Source organism: Salmo salar, chromosome ssa07, assembly GCF_905237065.1.
Source record: "Salmo salar chromosome ssa07, Ssal_v3.1, whole genome shotgun sequence".
In the NCBI taxonomy this organism is placed as follows: Eukaryota; Metazoa; Chordata; class Actinopteri; order Salmoniformes; family Salmonidae; genus Salmo; species Salmo salar.
In genome coordinates, this window is record NC_059448.1 from 39,425,930 (window position 1) to 39,451,212 (window position 25,283).

General features: G+C 43.3%; 1 protein-coding gene across 1 annotated transcript in view; it reads left to right on the plus strand.

The window, feature by feature from the left end:
* Nucleotides 1-2,984: 2,984 nt before the first annotated feature.
* Nucleotides 2,985-25,283, plus strand: part of LOC106609204 (zinc finger protein 800) — a 28,855-nt gene continuing 6,556 nt past the window's right edge. Inside the window, exons 1-5 of the mRNA XM_014207724.2 lie at nt 2,985-3,336; nt 19,184-19,358; nt 23,289-23,384; nt 23,683-23,826; nt 24,865-25,217. Of these exons, the coding sequence (XP_014063199.1) occupies nt 19,196-19,358; nt 23,289-23,384; nt 23,683-23,826; nt 24,865-25,217 (756 nt within the window). The 5' untranslated portion in view covers nt 2,985-3,336; nt 19,184-19,195. The remainder of the gene's footprint in view (nt 3,337-19,183; nt 19,359-23,288; nt 23,385-23,682; nt 23,827-24,864; nt 25,218-25,283) is intronic.

A 25,283-nucleotide genomic window follows, 5' to 3' on the forward strand; every position in this document is an offset into this window, starting at 1 on the left:
CTGGTGGGCAGGGTGCATCCTTCCGCTCATAATATATGAAGTGAACAAGAAGTCCTGGTGTGTAGGGGTAGGTACTACAGAGCTGTGTTCATCCTATTCTTCACAGTAGCCTATCCATCCACCTGTAAAAAGTTATGCGTTATGGACTACGCCTGTGCAGCAACAGGTGCCGCCTCATCGGCAGAATTGGTAGGCTTGCCGGAAGGCCTCATAAGAGCCTTTTCTATTCACTTTTAAAGTTTATATATTTGTATGTTGTAAAGTGGTCATTATAGCAACACAAATAGACAACTAGCGCTACAAAATGTCAAAAAGCTGTCAGTAGGTTAGATGGCAAAGGCAGCTTGCATGTAATTGATGACATAAAAGGTTTCCAACACTATGCAGCATGTCAATGAATTCAGAGGGCTTTCCCCCCCATTGCAAACAGCATTCTTATGATAATAGTTTAATGCTGGTCCTTTGGTTAATTGTCTGGCCGATAGCGGTGGCCACCTTTTGTTGTATTTCTCACTGGGCCTAAAGGACAGGGTCTGGTCTCGGGGATTATAACTCAAGAGGTCTACTCAAATACCACAACAACTATATTTTTCAGAAGTCCCAAATTGTAGGCTATGCAAGAAGTTGGTTCCAACTACTTATAGACTAGTTATTAATACTATATTACGTGGACATTGGCTAAACAATATTTAGGCCAATAATACCTGTTAAATAATGTCTAAAACACACATCACATGGTGAGATATTGCTGGCCTACAGCCATAACTTTTAGGCCTATGTTTGAATGATTAGCCTAATATTATTGATATTAGAGTTATTTAAACAATAAGGCACGAGGGGGTGTGGTATATGGCCAATATACCATAGCTAAGGGCTGTTCTTATGCACGACACATCGCAGAGTGCCTGGACACAGCCCTTAGCCCTGGTATGTTGGCCATCTACCACAAACCCCCAAGGTTCCTTATTGCTATTATAAACTGGTTACCAACGTAATTAGAGCAGTAAAAAGAAATGTTTTGTCAGCCAATCCGCATTCAGGGCTCGAACCAACCAGTTTATAATGAATAATAGACCATCTTTGCGCCAATCTTCGTACCATTAGGCCTAGAGTGCAATGTTTGCCATGTCCACATTTTTATTCATTTACGTGATTAGCTAAACACACTTTCGGTGCTCACGACAGATTGCGGTAGCATAGCAACAAAATGCTGCAACACCCTGCTAGCGAGGACCATAAAGTTATTGGAAGGCACCATCATCATGGCATTCCATGGAACCTGTGGGTAGCCCTATCTCGCCACCTAGCCTAGCTCTTCACTATTAAGCACACTAGAACATTTATTGCTGAAAATCATATTCTCCTAAAGGAATTCACAACTGTTGTAGAAACTTTATTACATTTGAGCAACATTTTATCAATCCATATGGTAAGCTATTTGGCAAGGTTGCTTTTATGCCAAAATGTAACTTGGCTATCCAAAAAAACTAAAATTCACGGACTGCGTGCCGCCAACCTGGACACAGGGGTAGACATAACATAGTAAAAGTAAACCGAAACACTCCAAATAGCATGATATGTTACTTTTCAACAGTGGAGGTTGGTGGGAGGAGCTATGGGAGGATGGGCTCATTGTAATGGCAGGAATGGAATAATTGGAATGAGTCAAATATGTGGTACTATTCCATTTATTCCATTCCAGCCATTATAATGAGCCCGTCCTCATATAGCTCCTCCCACCAGCCTCCACTGTGTTTCATATGGTATGTATTAATTTGTGGAAACGAATTGCAATTTTGTACATGTTACGAATTGCAATTCATACAATATGGTACGAATTTCCAAAACATATGATATGTTAAGAATTCCAATTTGTTTTAGCTAACGCTAGCTAGGTGGTTATTGCTAACGTTAGCTAGGTGACTAATGTTAGCTAAGCTAGGGGTTAAGGTTAGGAGTTAGGTTAAAGGGTTGGTTAGGGGATAGGTTAGCTAACATGCTAAGTAGTAGAAAGTAGCTAAAAAGTAGTAAGTAGTTGCTAAAATGCTAAAGTTGTCCGTGATGAGATTCAAACACACAACCTTCGGGTTGCCAGATTGTCCAGTTATACACCCACCCATCGACCCCAACCAACCACCCGATTGTGTTTGCCTTAAGTAACCTTCTGTCTTATTTGACCATACCAAACATAACATATCATACTCATTTGAGTGTCCCGGATATAGATTAACTATGTTATGTCTAGTCTGTGAGACCAGGCTGGTGCCGATGCTCGACATGCGTTATTGCAACCAATATTAACATATCACTACAATTCATAATATGCACTGACTAATTGTAGCTATGCTATATGACTACGTATGCAATATGAAAATATAGGCTTATCTAATAGGCTACTGGAATGTTCTAGACTAAACTTTTTTTTAAATTAGATAAGATTATCAAAAGGGCTGAAGATGATGCGTTCTTAAAGGAAATTTGGTAGCGGACTTCCTGTGTATCAAGGGAAATGTTGAAATATAGAAATGTGTCATTATAATATAGGCCTGTCTTATCACATATAAAAGTAAAACTAGGTTGAATAAATGATTTGATCCTTAATTAAACAAATGCATCATTGGATAGGCTACTCGTCCACTTCAACCAGCAGGTGAACAATTGCAGGTTGCGATTTTGTGGCAAGATAAATAATTTAGATTTATTGAAATAAATGTATTTTTACCCAAAATGTTGGCATTGTTGTGTTTGGCCTATTATTAAATAAACTCCAACACAGAAATTATAAATGGCCATTGTGCAACATTTCCAACAGTTCCAAATCGCCAGATTATTCTTTACATTCTGCTTTAGCGTTTTACGACTTTTCCCAGGGAATAATGCACTTTTATACACGATAAGTATGCGCAGAAGAGAACAAAACGAGCTAACGTTTCGGTTTAATTTGTGTGTCCTGGATTCTGGAAAGCCTGTGCGCGCGCTTAGTAAATGGAGCACTAAACGGCCTGAATTTGGCAACAGTGTTCCTCGATCACGGGGGGTCAACTATTCCTCTCCTACCCCCCAAAGTGCCAACGACACTGGCATTTATAAAGAAAAGTAGAAGTGCTGCACCTTTGCGCAGCGGCCGCCTTTAGCTGAAAGGTCCCCTCTGAGTGCACAAAGGCAGCTGCTGGAGGAACTGTTCAGCGCGAGGGAGCGAGCCGAGCGCTGAGAGGCGTAATAAACAATCTCCGGCTAGCTACAGACAGGGACGCGGACTTGAAGTAGCTCCCCGGCCCAAGCCCGTAGTTTTACTCTGTGAAACCGGATTCCATCGTCAGGTTAAGACTTATACAGGTAAGAACTATTCTTAACACATTTATATTCGCCCTAAATGTCTGATCGAAGACCTGGAACGCGTTATGGAAGCGTAAAAGCCATCGCCTTGGCTCCCCGAACGTGGTTGTTTTTGCAGAAAATGGCGTCATCCTTCTCTTGTTCTGCCTGTCCATGGAGGGGAGAGGAATTGGTTTCGGCTTCTCAAACTCGCCCTTAAATAATATTTCCAGGAACTCAAATACGATGATAGTTACAACTAGATGTATTTATTCATATTTCATTGTTAAAATTTGATTTGTTAGTGAAATCTAGTCGTTATAAAGACGCGCAAAGCCGGAAGGGTCACCGGTCTGTGCGCCAAGCTGCTTCTTGGAAAAGGTGGCACAGAGCCGCAAAGCGCAGGGTTTTACATTCGTAATATCGTCCCCTCGGGAGAGTCTTTACAAAGCCAAATATCTGAGAGTGGTTTAGTGATTTCCCTAAGATGGTGATGGATGTGTTTATGTGAGTGTTGTACGTTCTCTTTGTATTTATTTTGTCTGGGTTAGCCCGTTTTTACGCCGCACTCCCCTGCCATGCTGCAATATGTAGAAGGGGCCTCTCTTTTACGGCTTGAAAGGTGCATTTTGTACTTGGCTTCTGCTTTGATCAAGTTAAGCTGGTCTTTTGTTGCTCAAAATACTGGCGTTTTGAGGCTGACAATATAACCGTGTAAAGGAGATTTTCGGGGATAATGGGGCAATGCAAATCGTGCCATGAGAACGGTAAACTGCCCTGCGCCCTGGCTCCCAGATTGCCAATGAGGACAGACTGAATAAAATGGTCCTTTGGACAATCACGTAGTTAGCACAAAACTGGGGAAGTCCAGTGCTACGCAACGATGTGCTGCTTTGCTCATATCTATGGAAGCCCATTCACACAATGTCAACAGGCCTACAATCTCAAAATTCAGATATTTAAGTAAAAAAATGTTGATAGTATCTCAAAATGTTCAGAAACTAAGTCGACATTTTGAAATGGGCCTACATAAATCAACATTTTGAGATACTAAGTTGACATTTTTAGATAGATCTCTAGGCCTATATAGGATATGTTTCCCCCCCCCCCCAAAAAAAAAGTTGTATTGTCACATACACTGGATAGGTGCAGTGAAATGTGTTGTTTTACAGGGTCAGCCATAGCAGTACAGCACCCCTGGAGCTCAAGGGCACATAGATTTTTCACCTTGTCGACTTGGGTATTCAAACCAGTGACCTTTCAGTTACTGGTCCAATGCTCTAACCACTTGGCTATGTGCTGCCCCAGAGTGAGGAGCACAGTTTCTCCAGATCTGGTAGGCAAACCTAACTAGGTAAAACTCCAGACCCAAGTTGTAGGGTAGGACATAGTAATAAATCTATAAAACAGTTTTATATGGGCTTTGATGGGACCAGATTTTTTTATAATCAGGTTATATGTTGTTGTTGTTTTTACTCTGGGCCCTAGGGAGGATGAAACCATTAAAACCCTGTCAAACTGCAGCAACCTTGTACTTGTTCATATTAATTCTATTTTTAAAATAAACTAATGGGAAGTCCTTTACAGAGACAAAGAGACAACAATGGCAATTGGACAATAAAACTAACAGGGCTGAGCTTGCTTTATTCAGAGTTGCGTCATGTAGGCCTTTGCATTTGTAATTGAAGAGTTAATCAAACAGTATGTCATCACTATTGTGTTGATTGATTCATTCCAATCAATAATTTTGAATTAAAAATGTCTAGGTAGCCTAGCCAGCCAAAGTTTGAATTTAAACCTAATTTTTGCTGTAGTGGTGGTTGTTAGCTGTGGTTGTTATCAGTACCCACTGGGCACAGACGTCATTTCAACATCTATTCCATGTTGGTTGAACGTAATTTCATTCAAATTACGTGGAAAGAACGTTTATTCAACCATTGTGTGCCCAGTGGGTAGGCTACCGTTGATCAGACTGAAGCACCAATGAATTGTGCACGAGTTGACAAATCATGAGGCAAATCAGTCTAAACAACAGTAGGCTACTTTGTCCCATTTTTTTCAATGCTTTTGGTTCGATATTTTGTATTAAACCAAATCAAAAGTCGTGAGGCAAATATCAGCTGACCATTCCTTTGCTGGTGGCCCTTCTGTGCTGATCTCTGCAAAGTGGATAGATGGAAATCACCACACAATGCTACAAATTAAGAAACATGTCCTATATAAACTCAGCAAAAAAAGATGATTCGTAAATATCCCAATAACTTCACAGATCTTCATTGTAAAGGGTTTTAACACTGTTTCCCATGCTTGTTCAATGAACCATAAACAATTAATGAACATGCACCTGTGGAACTATCGTTAAGACACTAACAGCTTACAGACGGTAGGCAATTAACCTATATGGGCTAGGTGGGACGCTTACCTACTCAAAAGCCAGTGGAATCCCGTGGCGCGATATTCAAATACCTTAGAAATGCTATTACTTCAATTTCTCAAACATATGACTATTTTACACCATTTTAAAGACAAGACTCTCGTTAATCTAACCACACTGTCCGATTTCAAAAAAGGTTTACAACGAAAGCAAAACATTACATTATGTCAGCAGAGTACCCAGCCAGAAATAATCAGACACCCATTTTTCAAGCTAGCATATAATGTCACAAAAACCAAAACCACAGCTAAATGCAGCACTAACCTTTGATGATCTTCATCAGATGACACTCCTAGGACATTATGTTATACAATACATGCATGTTTTGTTCAATCAAGTTCATATTTATATCAAAAAACAGCTTTTTACATTAGCATGTGACTAGCATGTGACTAGCATTCCCACCGAACACTTCCGGTGAATTTAATAAATTACTCACGATAAACGTTCACAAAAAACATTACAATTATTTTAAGAATTATAGATACAGAACTCCTTTATGCAATCGCGGTGTCCGATTTTAAAATAGCTTTTCGGTGAAAGCACATTTTGCAATATTCTGAGTAGATAGCCCGGCCATCACGGGCTAGCTATTTTGACACCCACCAAGTTTGGTACTCACCAAACTCAGATTTACTATAAGAAAAATTGGATTACCTTTGCTGTTCTTCGTCAGAATGCACTCCCAGGACTTCTACTTCAATAACAAATGTTGGTTTGGTTCCAAATAATCCATAGTTATATCCAAATAGCGGCGTTTTGTTCGTGCGTTCAAGACACTATCCGAAGGATAAAGAAGGGTGACGCGCCCGGCGCATTTCGTGACGAAAAAATTCCAAATATTCCATTACCGTACTTCGAAAGCATGTCAAACGCTGTTTAAAATCAATTTTTATGCGATTTTTCTCGTAAAAAAAGCGATAATATTCCGACCGGGAAACCCTGTTTTCGTTCAAAGACGAAAAAATAAAAACATGGTGTCGGCTCGTGCACGCACCCCCAGTCTCATTGTTCTCAGATTGACCACTATCCAAATGCGCTACTGTTTTTCAGCCATGGCCTGCAAAGTCACCATTCAACGTTCTGGCGCCTTCTGAGAGCCTATGGGAGCGTTAGAAAATGTCACGTTATGCCAGAGATCCCCTGTTTTGGATAGAGATGATCAAGAAGGCCAAGAAATAGTCAGAGAGAGCGCTTCCTGTTTGGAATCTTCTTAGGTTTTGGCCTGCCAAATGAGTTCTGTTATACTCACAGACACCATTCAAACAGTTTTAGAAACTTTAGGGTGTTTTCTATCCAAATCAAACAATTATATGCATATTCTAGTTACTGGGCAGGAGTAGTAACCAGATTAAATCGGGTACGTTTTTTATCCGGCCGTGCAAATACTGCCCCCTATCCCCAACAGGTTTTAAGGTCACAGTTATGAAAACTTAGGACACTAAAGAGGCCTTTCTACTGACCCTGAAAAACACCAAAGAAAGATGCCCAGGGTCCCTGCTCATCTGCGTGAACGTGCCTGAGGCATCAGGACTGTAGATGTGGCCAGGGCAATAAATTGCAATGTCTGTACTGTGAGACGCCTAAGACAGCGCTACAGGGAGACAGGACGGACAGCTGATTGTCCTCACAGTGGCAGACCATGTGTAACAACACCTGCATGGGATCGGTACATCCGAACATCACACCTGTGGGACAGGTACAGGATGGCAACAACAACTGCCCGAGTTACACCAGGAATGCACAATCCTTCCATCAGTGCTCAGACTGTCCGCACTAGGCTTGAGAGATGCTAGACTTTGGGCTTGCTGGTCCTCACCAGACATCACCGGCAACAACGTCGCCTATGGGCACAAACCCACCATCGCTGGACCAGACAGGACTGGCAAATAGTACTCTTCACTGACGAGTTGCGGTTTTGTCTCACCAAGGGTGATGGTCAGATTTGTGTTTTTTCGTCGAAGGAATGAGCGTTACACCGAGGCCTGTACTCTGGAGTGGGATCGATTTGGAGGTGGGGGGTCCATCATGGTCTGGGGCGGTGTGTCACAGCATCATCAGACTGAGCTTGTTGTCATTACAGGCAATCTCAACGCTGTGCGTTACAGGGAAGACATCCTTCTCCCTCATGTGGTACCCATCCTGCGGGCTCATCCTGACATGACCCTCCAGCATGACAATGCCACCAGCCATACTGCTCGTTCTGTGAGTGATTTCCTGCAAGACAGGAATGTCAGTGTTCTGCCATGGCCAGCGAAGAGCCCGGATCTCAATCCCATTGAGGACGTCTGGGACCTGTTGGATCGGAGGGTGAGGGCTACGGCCATTCCCCTCAGAAATGCCCGGGAACTTGCAGGTGCCTTGGAAGAGTGGGGTAACATCTCACAGCAAGAACTGGCAAATCTGGTGCAGTCCATGAGGAAGAGATGCACTGCAGTTCTTAACTTCATACGACACCAATCCCATTAGCGGGATTGAGTTTGACAATAGCCAGTGAAAAATCAGAGCGCCAAATTCAAAACCACAAATCTAATAATTTCAATTTCTCAAACATACAACTATTTTACACCATTTTAAAGATACACTTCTCCTTAATCGAACCACGTTGTCTGATTTCAAAAAGGCTTTACAGCGAAAGCAAAACATTAGATTATGTTAGGAGAGTTCATAGACAAAAATAACCACACAGCCATTTTCCAAGCAACTAGATGCATCACAAAAAAACAAAACACAGCTAAATGAAGCACTAACCTTTGACGATCTTCATCAGATGACACTCCTAGGACATCATGTTACACAATACATGCATTTTTTGTTCGATAAAGTTCATATTTATATCCAAAAACAGAATTTTACATTGGCGCATGACGTTCAGAAAATATTTTGTCTCCAATACTGCCGGTGAATGTGCACAACAATTTACAAAAATACTCATCATAAACATTGATAAAATATGAAACTGTTATTCAAAGAATTATAGATGAACATCTCCTTTATGCAACTGCTGTGACCGATTTAAAAAAAAAAAAAAAAAAAAAAATGTGCTTCACGGGGAAAGCACACTTTGCAATAATCTGAGTACTGCGCTCAGAAAAATACACTAGGCAATACAGATACCCGCCATTTTGGAGTCATCTAAAATCATAAATAGCATTAGAAATATTCACTTACCTTTGATCTTCATCAGAAGGCACTTCCAGGAATCCCAGGTCCACAATAAATGTATTGTTCGATAAAGTCCATCATTTATGTCCAAATAGCTCCTTGTTGTTTGCGCGTTCAGTTAGCTACTCCAAATGTAGGAAGCGTGCGGAAAATGTCACGACAAAGTCAAAAAAGTTATATTTACGTTCATTCAAACATGTCAAACGTTGTAAAGCATCAATCTTTAGGGCCTTTTTAACGTCAAACTTCAATAATATTCCAACCGGACGATTCCAATGTCAAGAAAAACGTTATGGAACACAGCTACCTCCTCACGTGAAAGCGCACCAATGAACTAATGTCCTTCCCTGAGTCAACAACTTCCCAGCCTTCTTGTTCGCTCTCTGTTCACTGCAAAAGGCTGAAACAAGGTTCTAAAGACTGTTGACATCTAGTGGAAGCCTTAGGAAGCGCTAAATGAATCCTTAGTCACTGTGTTAGATAGGCAATGACTTGGAAAGATTCCACGCATCAGATTTCCAATTCCTGGTAGGATTTTTCTCAGGTTTTTGCCTTCCATATGTGTTCTGTTATACTCACAGACATCATTCAAAAAGTTTTAGAAACTTCAGTGTTTTCTATCCAAATCTACTAATAATATGCATATCCTAGCTTCTGAGTTTGAGTAGGAGGTAGTTTAATATGGGCACGTATTTCATCCGAAAGTGACAATTCTGCCCCCTATGCGATTGGTGTCGTAAGAGGTTAATGCAGCTGGTGGCCACGCCAGATACTGACTGTTACTTTTGATTTTGCCCCCCCCTTTGTTCAGGGACACATTATTCAATTTCTGTTAGTCACATGTCTGTGTAACTTGTTCAGTTTATGTCTCAGTTGTTGAATCTTATGTTTATACAAATATTTACACATGTTAAGTTTGCTTAAAATTAACGCAGTTGACAGTGGGAGGACGTTTCTTTTTTTGCTGAGTTTATGTATGATCTACTATATCAAAATGTTGATGTAGGTAGGTCTATCTTGACATTTTTAGGTAGTAGAAGTTAAAAAAATGTTTGGCGTGAATGGTCTTCCATACGTATCGGCAGCTGCTGAAACCACCTGTGTTTCGCCACAATATTTTTGGGCGAACCTTTTGTAAATACTTGGGGACTCTTGGAGAAAAGAGCACACAATACAGTATTCATGCAGCCCTTTATCCGGGTGCCCGTATGGTCTATGTATGAATGCAGTTCCACTCGCTGGCTGCCCTGCCCTCCTCTATCGTCAGCTGCATGCGTCCTAGCAGAACGTAGCCAAGTGCTGGCTACCACAGATCCATGTTTAGCGAAGTCACTATAAGTCGCTGTGTCATTTCGCGTATTGTGTTGATTGGGCTATCATATTCAAAACGTAACAATATCCACACTGGCTACTGCACCCGTTCTCTCTCGTTGCACAATTTATTAAGTTGGGCTGGCGAGTTAAGCAACGAATCCTAACATAATATGTTGGCTACTGGCATCGCCACATCTCCCTGCACGGAGGGGAATGTTATAGTTTTAAATGCGGGGTGAATAGTCATCCAGCCACATTGAATTAGATCTGTCAAATTTGCAAATCACCAGTGGCATTTGCGTCACAGCCCGCGGCCCTCGCACGCCCATGGGATATGGAGTTGCTAATGGAGACTGCTACACGTTGAACGAAAACTGTAAACCCAAACGCTAACAATCAACGCGCGCTCGCTAGTGGAGACGAGTTGGAGATGTTATGGAACAGTGTAGGCATCGTTTTATGGTATTTTCTTTCACGGATTCGCAACATTTCTTCCTCATTGCGTGGAATGCGTAAGGGGATGGTGGCTGGCTGGTTCACAGTGACTTTTGTTAGTCAGTGAGAGCAGTTCACTTCGTCCTTCACGTTTGACAAGACACATTGTGGCCATTGTGGAATCGCTGGTGTCGATATCTCGCGACTTCTCAAAATATGGATATATTTTTTTCTACTGTATGGTAAACGTACCAATACATTTTGTTCGACCGTAAAGCTCTTACGAATAGCGCACACAATAAATATTCGATAATGAATCATAAAAATAAAGCATCCATTCAGATTAAAGCGGGGAAACGCTGTACCATTTCTGGTTTCATCCCGAGTGGGGCGTTTTATCCAACTGAACGTTTGGTTTTGTTATTGCGCCCCGTTGGGCACTGCGCATGTTAGTTACACATGTCTAGGGTGATTTTCTGCTTTGAAACAAGAAGTAGTATTAAAAAAAATTCTCATTGACAAATGAAAATCATCTGAATGCATTTTAATTTGACAGTATTTAGCTTGTGGAGATGAGGGATATATTTTGGTTATGTTGGGTTATGTTCTGAAAGTATAGGCCTAACAGTGCCCACTTTAGAAAGTGATTTCCAGCCCATTTTAAGAAGACTAGCCCAGGGCAAGAGAAAGTATGCCTATATAATGCTATTATGATGTATATTTTTGGTCTAATTCTTCTTCAGGTTCATTAAAATGACCAGGAGAGGGTTGCATAACAACTGAATGTAAACATCCAAGCCCAGCCTATTGTTAGACAGGATTTAGATTGATTAAGTTGAGAATCACTCACTATAAGGGCAGACATGCGTTATGGTGTGCTGGTGGTCTGTCTAGTCTAGTGGGTGTGTTTACGGGGGCAGCAGCCAGTCTCCATGTGAGGTTATGGTGTCTGACACTGGTTACAACGTGAACAGAAGCATCCAGTCTTTATTCCAGCACTTATAAACTCATCCCTTACACACAATAATTGCTGTGAACTTTTCCGTCATTTCTTCATTCAATTATTTTCACTTCCTACTGCCCAGCGGGAGTCTTGGGCAGGTGTGGGTTCAGTACTTTCACAGCAGTGTGCATCTTATTAAGCAACATTAAAGGGGCAATCTGCAGTTTAAAAAAATGACAAATCAATGACCCCCGCCACTGATTTGGTAAATAGCTTTGGGATTGGGGGTGGAGAAATCTAACCACTCTTAAAATCATAAACAGAGCTATGGGTGCAAGGATTGACCATCCATGAGAACAACAATTTTTTTTAAAGTTTTAACCATGTTTTGAGGCTATGCAGTGTTTGTCTAGAAAGCATTGTTTACTAGCAAAGGAGTAAAACAAGCTTATATTTTGGGTTCTGATGGGGTAAGACAATTCAGCTAACTTATGCGGCATTTATGAGTTATATTCTTCAAGAGTCAATGGGACGGTTGCATGTCATGAATTTAAAAGTAAAAAATAATGTACGTAGCAATCACAGATTTACCCTTTAAATTACTCTCTTGTGAATTTGTTCTGGTAGCAGTGTCTGTCTCTACAGGCCCACTGATAAATACTCATATTACCTGAGTAGGAACAACTACTTCTGTCTCTGTCTCCATGGAAACACCCGAGCGTGTTACCAAGTCTTCATCATTTAGGTCACCTCTCTGATGATGGCTGCACGTTTTCTGATTGAGCCTCACAACATTGGATTGACTCCATTTATACCGGGCCATTCTGTCTAATGCACTCAGAGTGCATTACCACTGAACTCTTCACATGCTCTTGTATTTCTCCCCGCTCTGAAACTGCGATGACCATCTTCTTCCCTATGAATTAGGCTAGGTTTGGAAGAATAGAAATCTGAAAACTAGTTTTGATCAAATCTGTGCAAATTGAGGACAGGTACGCCGACTTAACCAAAACATTTGCAAAGTGCCTTACAGTAACCTAAAGTGAGTGAGCAAGCACTACTACAGTGACCAGGAAAAACTACCTGGAAGGAAGAACCTTTGAGAGGAACCAGACTCAGGACAGGAGGGTTGACTCTTCAGGCAGTAGTGCTAGAATATATTAGTTACTGTGGCATCTTCTTTGATGACTTCCAAAACATGGACTTTGTCACCATCTGGTGGTCAATACGTGGTACAGTCAGAGACGGTACTGTAAATGAACTTCACAGTGCATTGAAAATATAATGTGTGTGTGTGTGGGTGGGTATATGGGTTGGGCACACACACACACATATACTCTTTTATTTGAATAATAAATTCAGCAAAAAAAGAAACGTCCTCTCACAGTCAACTGCGTTTTATTTTCAGCAAACTTAACATGTGTAAATATTTGTATGAACATAACAAGATTCAACAACTGAGACATAAACTGAACAAGTTCCACAGACATGTGACTAACAGAAATTGAATAATGTGTTCCTGAACAAAGGGGGGGGGGGTCAAAAGTAACAGTGTGTGGACACCAGTTGCATTCGGGACTGCAGTGCATCTCCTCTTGGACTGCACCAGATTTGAAGTCCTTGCTGTGAGATGTTACCCTGCTCTTCCACCAAGGCACCTGCAAGTTCCCGGACATTTCTGGGGGGGAATGGCCCTAGTCCTCACCCTCCGATCCAACAGGTCCCAGACGTGCTCAATGGGATTGAGATCCGGGCTCTTCGCTGGCCATGGCAGAACACTGACATTCCTGTCTTGCAGGAAATCACGCACAGAATGAGTAGTATGGCTGGTGGCATTGTCATGCTGGAGGGTCATGTCAGGATGAGCCTGCAGGAAGGGTACCACATGAGGGAGGAGGATGTCTTCCCTGTAACGCACAGCGTTGAGATTGCCTGCAGTGACATCAAGCTCAGTCCGATGATGCTGTGACACACCGCCCCAGACCATGATGGACCCTCCACCTCCAAATCGATCCCGCTCCAGAGTACAGGCCTCGTGTAACGCTCATTCCTTCAACGATAAACGCGAATCCGACCATCACCCCTGGTGAGACAAAACTGTGACTTGTCAGTGAAGAGGACTTTTTGCCAGTCCTTTCTGGTCCAGCGACGGTGGGTTTGTGCCCATAGGCGACATTGTTGCCGTTGATATCTGGTGAAGACCTGCCTTACAACAGGCCTACAAGCCCTCAGTCCAGCCTCTCTTAGCCTATTGCGGACAGTCTGAGCACTGATGGAGGGATTGTGCATTCCTGGTGTAACTTGGGCAGTTGTTGTACCTGTCTCGCAGGTGTGATGTTCGGATGTACCGATCCTGTACAGGTGTTGTTACACATGGTCTACCACTGCAAGGACGATCAGCTGTCCGTCCTGTCTCCCTGTAGCGCTGTCTTAGGCGTCTCAGTACGGACATGGCAATTTATTGCCCTGGCCACATCTGCAGTCCTCATGCCTCCTTGCAGCATTCACGCAGATGAGCAGGGACCCTGGGCATCTTTCTTTTGTTGTTTTTCAGAGTCAGTAGAAAGGCCTCTTGTGTCCTGTTTTCAAAACTGTGACCTTAATTGCCTACCATCTGTAAGTTGTTAGTGTCTTCACGACCGTTCCACAGGTGCATGTTCATGAATTGTTTATGGTTCATTGAACAAGCATGGGAAACAGTGTTTAAACCCTTTTACAATGAAGATTTTTATGAATTATCCTTGAAAGACGGGGTCCTGAAAAAGGGACGTTTCTTTTTTTTTGTTGAGTTTACATGAAGACTTGGAAGTGTGCTGACAGTCAGGCAGGTGGATGTGATGGAACTGCACTAGCCTGGGACCACCACTAGAGGGGGGTATTACCTCTATTTTCACCTCTGACAGCTTCTGAACATCGTTTGGTGATGGTGGAAAACACACAGACACGCGCTGGAACATGGGCAACACGGTGTTGTTGCAGGTGTTTGGGTAGAGAGAGAGCAGCATGGTGAAGGCCAAACCTGCTCCGAGGAAGACCTCTCAGTAACACACTAAGGTAGAGACAAGACCAGTTCCCTCCCTCAACCCCAGTATATATCCTACCAGTACACAGTCCCAATAGCGCCCCAAAGATATACTATCCCCACCTCTCCTAAACAATAGTCCCTCACTCCTAGTGTGCTGTGTTTATATCCTGACTCCCAATCTACACACACCTGCTTCGAGTGTATACCCCCCCCCCACTCCCAGGAGTGTCCTCTCAGTGGTTTAGGTACCATCCCTGCACTCCTTCCTGTTTCCAGCCCACTGTCTGTCTGTCCCTTTTTCCTCTTCACAGCGTCTGTCATACAGACAGTCTTCCTCACTGTTTACTCATCAATCAGTGAGTGAGGTGACAAGTTCTTTCTCTCTCTCCTCAGACTTCCAGTGCCTTCAGGAAGTCTTCACACCCTTTTACTTTTTCCTACATTTTGTTGTTACAAAGTGGGATTAACATGGATTTAATTGTCATTTTTTGGTCAACGGTCTACACAAAATACTCACGTCAAAGTGGTCAAAAAATTCAAACATTTATTACAAATTAATAAAAAATTAAACACTATATCATGATTAGATAAGTATTCAACCCCCCTGAGTCAATACATGTGAGAAACACCTTTGGTAGTGATTACAGCTGTGAGTCTTTTGGGGTCTCTAAGAGCTTTGCACAGCTGAATTGTATAATATTTGCCCATTTATTATTTTTTAAATTATTCAAGCTCTATCAAGTTAGTTGTTGATCATTGCTAGACCACCATTGTCAACTATTGCCCTTCGGAAAGGTTAATTCGTTGCCCAATGTCTAGTGGAAAGCAGACTGAAGCAGGTTTTCCTCTAGAATTTTTTCCTGTGTTTAGCTGTATTCCGTTTGTTTTTAACCGAAAAAACCTCCCTAGTCTTTGCCCATGACAAGCATACGCATAACATAGCCACCACCATGCTTGAAAATATGAAGAGTGGTACTCAGTGATGTGCTGTGTTGTTTTCCCCCAAACATAATGCTTTGCATTCAGGACAATAAGTTAATTTCATTGCCACCTTTTTTGCAGTATTACTTAAGTGCCTTGTTGCAAACAGGATGCAGGTTTTGGAATATTTGTATTCTGTACAGGCTTCCATATTTAGATTGGTATTGTGGAGTAACTACAATGTTGTTGATCCATCCTCAGTTCTCTCATAACACAACCATTAAACTGTTTTAAAATCACCATCAGCCTCATGGTCAAATCCCAGAGCAGTTTCCTTCCTCTCAGACAACTGAGTTAGGAAGGATGCCTTTATCTTTGTAGTGACTGGGTGTATTTATACAGTGCTTTGCAAAAGTATTCATCCCCTTGGTGTTTTTGCTATTTTGTTGCATTACAAACTGTAATTTAAATGGATTTTTATTTAGATTTCATGTAATGGACATACACAAAATATTCCAAATTGATATAGTGAAATGAAAAAAATTCAAAACTAAAAAGTGGTGCGTGCATATGTATTCACCCCTTTGCTATGAAGCCCCTAAATAAGATCTGGTGCAACCAATTACCTTCAGAAGTCACATAATTAGTTAGATTGCACACAGGTGGACTTTATTTAAGTGTCACATGATCTCAGTTTATATACACCTGTTCTGAAAGGCCCCAGAGTCTGCAACACCACTAAGCAAGGGGCACCACCAAGCAAGTGGCACCATGAAGACCAAGGAGCTCTCCAAACAGGTCAGGGACAAAGTTGTGGAGAAGTACAGATCAGGGTTGAGTTCTAAAAAAAGATCGGAAACTTTGAACATCCCACAGAGCACCATTAAATCCATTATTTAAAAAATGGAAAGAATATGGCACCACAACAAACCTGCCAAGAGAGCCGACCACCAAAACTCACGGACCAGGCAAGGAGGGCATAAATCAGAGGCAACAAAGAGACCAAAGATAACCCTGAAGGAGCTGCAAAGCTCCACAGCAGAGATTGGAGTATCTGTCCATAGGACCACTTTAAGCCGTACACTCCACAGAGCTGGGCTTTACGAAAGAGCGGCCAGAAAAAAAGCCATTGCTTAAAGAAAGAAATAAGCAAACACGTTTGGTGTTTGCCAAAAGGCATGTGGGAGACTCCCCAAACATATGAAAGAAGGTACTCTGGTCAGATTGAGCTTTTTGGCCATCAAGGAAAACGCTATGTCTGGCGCAAACCCAACACCTCCCATCACCCTGAGAATACCATCCCCACAGTGAAGCATGGTGGTGGCAGCATCATTCTGTGGGGATGTTTTTCATTGGCAGGAACTGGGAAACTGGTCAGAATTGAAGGAATGATGGATGGTGCTAAATACAGGGACATTTTTGAGGGGTAACCTGTTTTAGTCTTCCAGAGATTTGAGACTGGGACAGAGGTTCACCTTCCAGTAGGTCAATGACCCTAAGCACACTGCTAAAGCAACACTCGAGTTGTTTAAGGGGAAACATTTAAATGTATTGGATTGGCCTAGTCAAAGCTCAGACCTCAATCCAATTGAGAATCTGTGGTATGACTTAGAGATTACTGTACACCAGCAGAACCCATCCAACTTGAAGGAGCTGGAGCAGTTTTGCCTTGAAGAATGGGCAGAAATCCCAGTGGCTAGATGTGTCAAGTTTATAGAGACATACCCCAAGAGACTTGCAGCTGTAATTGCTGCAAAAGGTGCCTCTGCCAAGTATTGACTCTGGGGGGTGAATAGTTATGCACGCTCAAGTTTTCAGGGTTTTTTTGTGTCTTATTTCTTGTTTGTTTCACAATGAAACATATTTTGCATCTTCAAAGTGGTAGGCATGTTGTGTAAATCAAATGATACAAACCCCCCCAAAAAATCTATTTTAATTCCAGGTTGTAAGGCAACAAAATAGGAAAAATGCCAAGGGGGGTGAATACTTTCGCAAGCCACTGTATACCATTCAAAGCCTAATGAATCATTTCACCATATTCAGCATCTGTTTATTTTGACACATCTAGCAATCGGTTCCCTTTTGCGAGGCATTGAAAAACATCCCTGGTCTTTGTGGTTAAATCTGTGCTTGAAATTCACTACTCCATTGAGGGACCTTACAGATAATTGTATGTGTGGGGTACAAGGATGAGGTAGGCATTCAAAAATCATGTTAACCACTATTATTGAACACAGAATGAGTCCATGCAACTTATTATGTGATTTGTTGAGCACATTTTTACTCCTGAACATATTTAGACTTTCCATAACAAAAGGGTTGAACACTTATTGACTCAAGACATTTCTGCTTTTCATTTTTAATGAATTTGTAAACATTTCTAAAAACAAAATTCCACTTTGACATTATGGGGTATTGTGTGTGTGTGTGTGTGTGTGTGTGTGTGTCAGTGACACACATTTCAATTTAAAATTCAGTCTGTAACACAACAAAAAAGGGTGTCAATACTTTCTGAAGGCACTGTACATACAGGAAGCCAATCTCTCACTGGATCATCAAGAGACTGATTGGTACAATAAAACCCCATTTCTTATTTCCTCTGAGGTCGTCAGAGACCTCCCTCATTAGGTTGGTCAGGTGTATGTCTGTGGTTAGGGTAGGAGGAGCCATGGCTCAGACATTTTTTTCCCCCCTCTCCGAAGGCAACGGGGAGACGAGAGAGGGAGATGGATGGAGAGGGGGGAGGGAGAGAAGAGAGGAGGGCAGGAGTGAGCGAAGGCAAGGGTCAGTGTAGAGTCCCTTATCTCTGACAGCCTAGTGTGTGTGTGTGTGAGGGCGAGAGAGAAAGTGTGTTAGCTGGGTGCGCTGGGAAACATCTCCATCACCCTGGTGAGAGAAACCGAGAGACAGACAGGCGAGTCTCACCCAGCCAGCAGTGTAACCACCACCCACCCTTATCAGACCCAGCCAAACAATGCCACATGACACAGCAGGTGTCTAGATCAGCAACGGCACCGCTGATCAAATAGTGCTTGGCATAATGACTCATTAGGTATCTTTTACTCAGACCAATTATGCTGCTATAGAAGCGGTTCCGTAGTGCCATATACAGTATTTCTGTGGCTCTCCTATATAACTATGGTTCTCCTATAACACTTATAATGCTGGTGTTACATAGGTTAGTTATACAGTGTCTGTAGATGTACAGGTAACCGCCCAAATAAAGGAAACACCAACATAAAGTGTCTTATTAGGGCGTTGGGCCGCCACGAGCAACCAGAACAGCTTTAATATGCATTGGCATAGATTCTGTAAATGTCTGGATCTTTATTGGAGGGATGCGATGCCTGTGTTACACCAAATTATTGTATTTCTTCTGGAACTCAGGAACCACACCTGTGTTGAATCACCTGCTTTCAATATACTTTGTATCCCTCATTTACTTAAGTGTTTCCTTTTATTTTGGCAGTTACACGTGCCTCTTTTTCCAACGCCGCACCCCATACCCTCTGTCTCAGTGTTTCCCTGACCATCGTATAGCCCAGGGGTGTCTGGGAGGTTTAAAAGGTAAACTTAACCATTCTCTCTCTGTCTCTGTGTCTGTCTGTCTGTCTGTCTGTCTGTGTATCAGAGTTCCAGCAGGATGGAGGTGGAGATGGAGGAGATCCCCCAGGACGAGCCCCAACCTGAGCCTGAGAGCCATGTTACCAGAGACCAGTGCTGCCAGACAGACGAGCCACAGCCCAGCAGCCCTAACCCAATGACTGACCTTAACCCTGGCCCTGACGCAGCCCCCAGGACACCAGGTAAGACTGCCCGCTTGTCTACACCAACCTACCGTTAGGTTGATTGAAGTCCTTAAAACATACTTTGGAGCACTACTGAAAGGCGCTATATAGATACAATATATTTATTCATTCATTGTTGGCCAGTCTGTCCTGCCTGAGGAGAGGAGACTGGCCGAGGAGAGGAGAGTGGCTGAGGAGAGGAGTGGAGAGTGGCCGAGGAGAGGAGAGTGACATGACAGGAGTGGAGAGTGGCCGAGGAGAGGAGAGTGACATGACAGGAGAGGAGAGTGACATGACAGGAGAGGAGAGTGACATGACAGAGGAGTGGAGAGTGACATGACAGAGGAGTGGAGAGTGACATGACAGAGGAGAGGAGAGTGACATGACAGAGGAGAGGAGAGTGACATGACAGAGGAGAGGAGAGTGACATGACAGAGGAGAGGAGAGTGACATGACAGAGGAGAGGAGAGTGACATGACAGAGGAGAGGAGAGTGACATGACAGAGGAGAGGAGAGGAGAGTGACATGACAGAGGAGAGGAGAGGAGAGGAGAGGAGAGTGACATGACAGAGGAGAGGAGAGGAGAGTGACATGACAGAGGAGAGGAGAGTGGCTGAGGAGAGGAGAGGTGTCTGCAGAAAGAATGAGGTGTCAGCTATGACATGACACCGTGACTTTGAAGACATCTCTTTTGGTTAGTAAATTAACTGGATTTGTTCTACACATAATTATGCATATCAATTTCATTCTCTTCATGGTGATGTATCCTAGTTACACAAAGGTATAAATATGCAATATCTTCCTTTTCATAGTTGGGTACACTGGATATTATTAAATGTATGCAGTTCTGTCCTTGTCTAATGATGTTCTGTATTATGTCATTCTGTATTATGTTTCATGTTTTGTGTGGACCCCAGGAAGACTAGCTGCTGCTTTTGCAACAGCTAATGAGGATCCTAATAAAATACCAAATGATTTTAATGAGCTCTGCCCCAAACGAGATCAGATTAGGTTGGACCGGACCAAATATGAAACAATAGACATCTATCTTTCACAAGTTTGGACATCAAAGTACATCACAGTAGATTACAGTAAACTTCAGTACAGTATAGTACAGTACAATCGAGTTCAGTACCGTATAGTACAGCACAGTATATTGGTGTGCTCAACTCTAGTGAAGTCTACTGTGTACTGTACTGAATTCTGATCTACTGTACAGGACTGTGCTCTCTTAACTTGTGAAACATAGACATCTATGGTTAGTTCAGATTTGAATAATCACGGATGTCTATTGGGCCGAATCAGGGCCGGTCGGGACCGGACCAAAAATCAATGGACGTTGACATTAAAGCCGGTCCGGAACGTATCAAACAACGACGTCTGTGCACATTGAAATCAAGCCCAGGGCGAACTGACCAAATGTCAACTACTTTTCAATGTCTATGGACGTCCGGATGCTGGTTACAGTAAATGGAAAGGAAGGGGGTCATGGGTAGGTATCTCGGAGAGATTACACTAATGAGAGAGGGAGAGACCAGAATGTTTTCACACTTGCTTGACCACCAGATGACAGAAAGAGAAAGATTATGAGCTGAACATAACAGTATACCAGTGGAAGGGAGGACAGTAACAGGAGACACTATGAGCTGGACATACCAGTAGAAGGGAGGACAGTAACAGGAGACACTATGAGCTGGACATACCAGTAGAAGGGAGGACAGTAACAGGAGACACTATGAGCTGGACATACCAGTAGAAGGGAGGACAGTAACAGGAGACACTATGAGCTGGACATAACAGTATGCCAGTGGAAGGGAGGACAGTAACAGGAGACACTATGAGCTGGACATACCAGTAGAAGGGAGGACAGTAACAGGAGACACTATGAGCTGGACATAACAGTATGCCAGTGGAAGGGAGGACAGTAACAGGAGACACTATGAACTGAACATAACAGTATGCCAGTGGAAGGGAGGACAGTAACAGGAGACACTATGAACTGAACATAACAGTATGCCAGTGGAAGGGAGGACAGTAGCAGGAGACACTATGAGCTGGACATAACAGTATGCCAGTGGAAGGGAGGACAGTAACAGGAGACACTATGAGCTGAACATAACAGTATGCCAGTGGAAGGGAGGACAGTAACAGGAGACACTATGAGCTGAACATAACAGTATGCCAGTGGAAGGGAGGACAGTAACAGGAGACACTATGAACTGAACATAACAGTATGACAGTGGAAGGGAGGACAGTAGCAGGAGACACTATGAACTGAACATAACAGTATGCCAGTGGAAGGGAGGACAGTAACAGGAGACACTATGAACTGAACATAACAGTATGCCAGTGGAAGGGAGGACAGTAACAGGAGACACTATGAACTGAACATAACAGTATGACAGTGGAAGGGAGGACAGTAACAGGAGACACTATGAGCTGAACATAACAGTATGACAGTGGAAGGGAGGACAGTAGCAGGTGATCCATCTGTAGTTTGTGACTTCGATGATTTCCCATTGTAGCCAATTAAATTGCAGTAATTCCGTTACAGATTTTTCAGAAATTATGTAAACAGTTTTAATCACTTAATAATTCAGAATCAAAATAGATATCAGTAAAAACACTAGAACTAATTGGTAGGTCGACCTTTACCCTTTACTTCTGGGAACTCAAATCAAATCAAATGTATTGATTCTCAGCATCCTCCCTCCTCCTCATGAGGGAGAGCGATTTGAAAATATCTTAAAAGTTACGTGGGGTTTTGGTAACAGAATTTCAAGGTACAAGGCAATGTTTCTTAAACTTACAAGGCAAAACTAAATATAAGTGTTGGACTTTACTTCGACGTTGTTGTGTTTTGATGTATTTCTAATACCTTTTTAAGACTTTTTCTCGTAGATGTTTTCTAGGACCCCCTTTTCCATCTGTTCGATCAGAAATCAAAGCCTTTCTTATTCATAATGTTTAGGATAGAAAATGGTTGAGAAAAAAAAAATGATGTAGGCCTAAATATCTAAAAGGATACTCTTAAGCTTTTATTTGACACCCCAATTTGACATGCTCACATGTTGTTTCTCATGGCTCCTTTCACGTGGAAATGCCCTGAAGCAATATGGCCGAAGCCTGTCCAGATCTTTCACGTCAGTGCAGATGAAGGGGAGGAGAAGAGGAAAGGAAGACATGCTGGAGTAGTGAAATGCAGCCAGAGACAGAGGGAAACCTCAGTCAAGGGCCCAATCCCAAATGGAGCCCTATGCACTTGTGGAGATCTGAGAGGATTTGACAGGTGTAAGCAATATGGTAATATCTCCCACCTTGCCCTCTGATAGGTTAGGTGGAAGTTTGACCATTTTGCTTAGGGGTCCGTTTTGGATTGGGCCATACTCTCTAAATATAGGCCCCAATAACGGGAGGGAACATGTGAAATATCTGTTTCATCAGCTCTGTCTATTGCATAAAACTGTCTCACACACGCACATTTCCTGTTTGTCCGGCTCCAGCGGGGTGGAAGGGGCGAACTGGGGTGTATTCATTATGGAAACCGTAAAGAACCAAACGGATGCATACAGAGCAAACGGAACGAAACGGGGAGGGACCTACCTGAATTATTCCAATAGAAACTTTCGTTTTGGTGCAAACGTTTTGCAACAGAAAGGGCGTAATGATTACTCCCCTGTGTTTGGTGCTGGCTGTGTCAGCGCGCTTGATTGGTCACCATCTGACCACACACACACACACACTGTGACTCTCATTGACTCACACGTTGCACACACCACAGTCATTGTATAGGGGCTGCCACCACTTCTATTCTTATATGCTTTGGCAGCAAACCCATTCCAGTCACTTCCTATAGGAAATAGCCACTCTCTCTACACACACACACGCACACACTCCATGGCTAGGGGGCAGAGTGAAGTGTTGTATTGAAGTGTGTGACCTCTGCAGGGTACTGCGTGGAGCCAGGCGACCCTCCTCTGTTGCAGCAGCAGCTCCAGACCTCCAAGTCTGGCATCCAGCAGGTCATAGAGTGCTTCCGCTCAGGTAACATCTAGTCATGCTACTCAGATAGCACGGAGGCCTTTTAATTAGGAATCACGACACAGTCATACATTGTGTTTATGAAACATGATTCAAGTGCGACACCTAGCTTCGACTCTTTCCGTGTTCGCCGATCTAAAGGAAAATGATGATCGCTCCTCCACCAAACCAAGTCTATTTAATTGCGCCTATCATGTTCCTTCCGATCTGCAAACACCGAAGGGTTGTAGTCCTATTTGTCCTGTCTGTTTGTATCAGCCAGTGCTCACTAACACTGCCCCCTGGGGTTGTCTATGTGTAGGCACTGCCCAGCTGAAGCACATGCTGCTGAACGAGGTGGACACCATCTTTGAGTGTAAGACATGTCGCAGCTTGTTCCGGGGCCTGCCCAACCTCATCACCCACAAAGAGTACTACTGCCTTACCAGACTGCCCAAGCCCGACGGTAAGTGTCTACACCTCTCTAAGGCTCTCTTGTTCTCTCTGTCTGTCTCTCTCCCTCTTTGTCAATGTTTGTCTCTCACTCTGCCCACTTAATGCCTATCCTTGTCTCTTTTTTTTTCTGTCCCCCACTTTACTCACTCACTCACTCACTCACTCACTCACTCACTCACTCACTCACTCACTCACTCACTCACTCACTCACTCACTCACTCACTCACTCACTCACGGTCTTCGTTGGTCTACACTCACTCTCTCTTTCTCTGTCTCTCTCCATGTCTCTCCATGTCTCTGTCTCTCCATGTCTCTCTCCCTGTCTTCATGTCTCTGTCTCTCTCTGTCTCTCCATATCTCTCTGTCTCTCCATGTCTCTGTCTCTCCCTGTCTCCATGTTTCTGTCTCTCCATGTCTCTGTCTCTCTCTGTCTCTCCATATCTCTCTCTCCATGTCTGTCTCTCTCTCCATGTCTCTCTCCCTGTCTCCATGTCTCTGTCTCTCCCTGTCTCTCCATGTCTCTGTCTCTCTCTCCCCTCTCGCTTGCTCTCTCTCTCTCTCTCCGTAATGTAGTCTGTCCCTTTCTCTCCTCCTATACGCTAACTGAATTCTCTTTCATTCTCCAGCCTCTGTCTTTGATCCAGCCTAATTAGCCACTACTCTTCCATTCTCTATGACTTCTGTCTATATCTAGAAAGCCATCTAGGAAATCCTCTGTTCTCTCATCTGTGTATTGAACTAGGGATCATAAGACCATGTCTGTGAAACCACAAAGATGCGTTCAATTGCTATTTAATGATATGGTTGAAACGTGGTGGATGTTGCCACACTGTGCTCATTACATATCTTGTTTGGAAACAGAAACAAAATAGTGTTTTTGTTTCTCCCTTTGGCAAGTTTGAAAACGTTCCTTCTCCCGGGAATGTTCCTTCTTAGTGTTGTGACGTCTCTAGGCTCAATACGCATCACATTTGGGAGCAAATATTGGTGTCTGATTGAAAACGCTCCTTTTCTAACGCCTCTCACTTCCTCCTCCCTGACCCCTTAGATCCAGCGGGCGACGGCGACAAGCAGAGCGGGGCCATGAAGGACCTCCTGGAGGCCATCTACCCCAGGAAGGACCGGCCGGACTACGTGATGCGCCTGGAGCCAATCCAGACCTCTAACAACGCTGTATTCCAGTTCCTGTCCTCAGAGGAGGAGCTGGCCCACTTCCCCCGGGCTCCACACACCCCTGGAGGGACCCACACACACAGCCCTGAGCCCTGGGGGGAGCAGGGAGGGACGCCGGAGAATGGACAGACCGGAGAGGGGGAGGAGAGGAGGAGGAGTGACCAGGAGGAGGAGGAGGAGGGAGGAGAGGAGGTGGCGCAGCCCGAGGACGAGGGGTCTACGAGCGGGGTGGGTACATACAGGAGAAAGCGCGCAAGCAGACACACACTGGCACACACACACTAACGCTCGCTA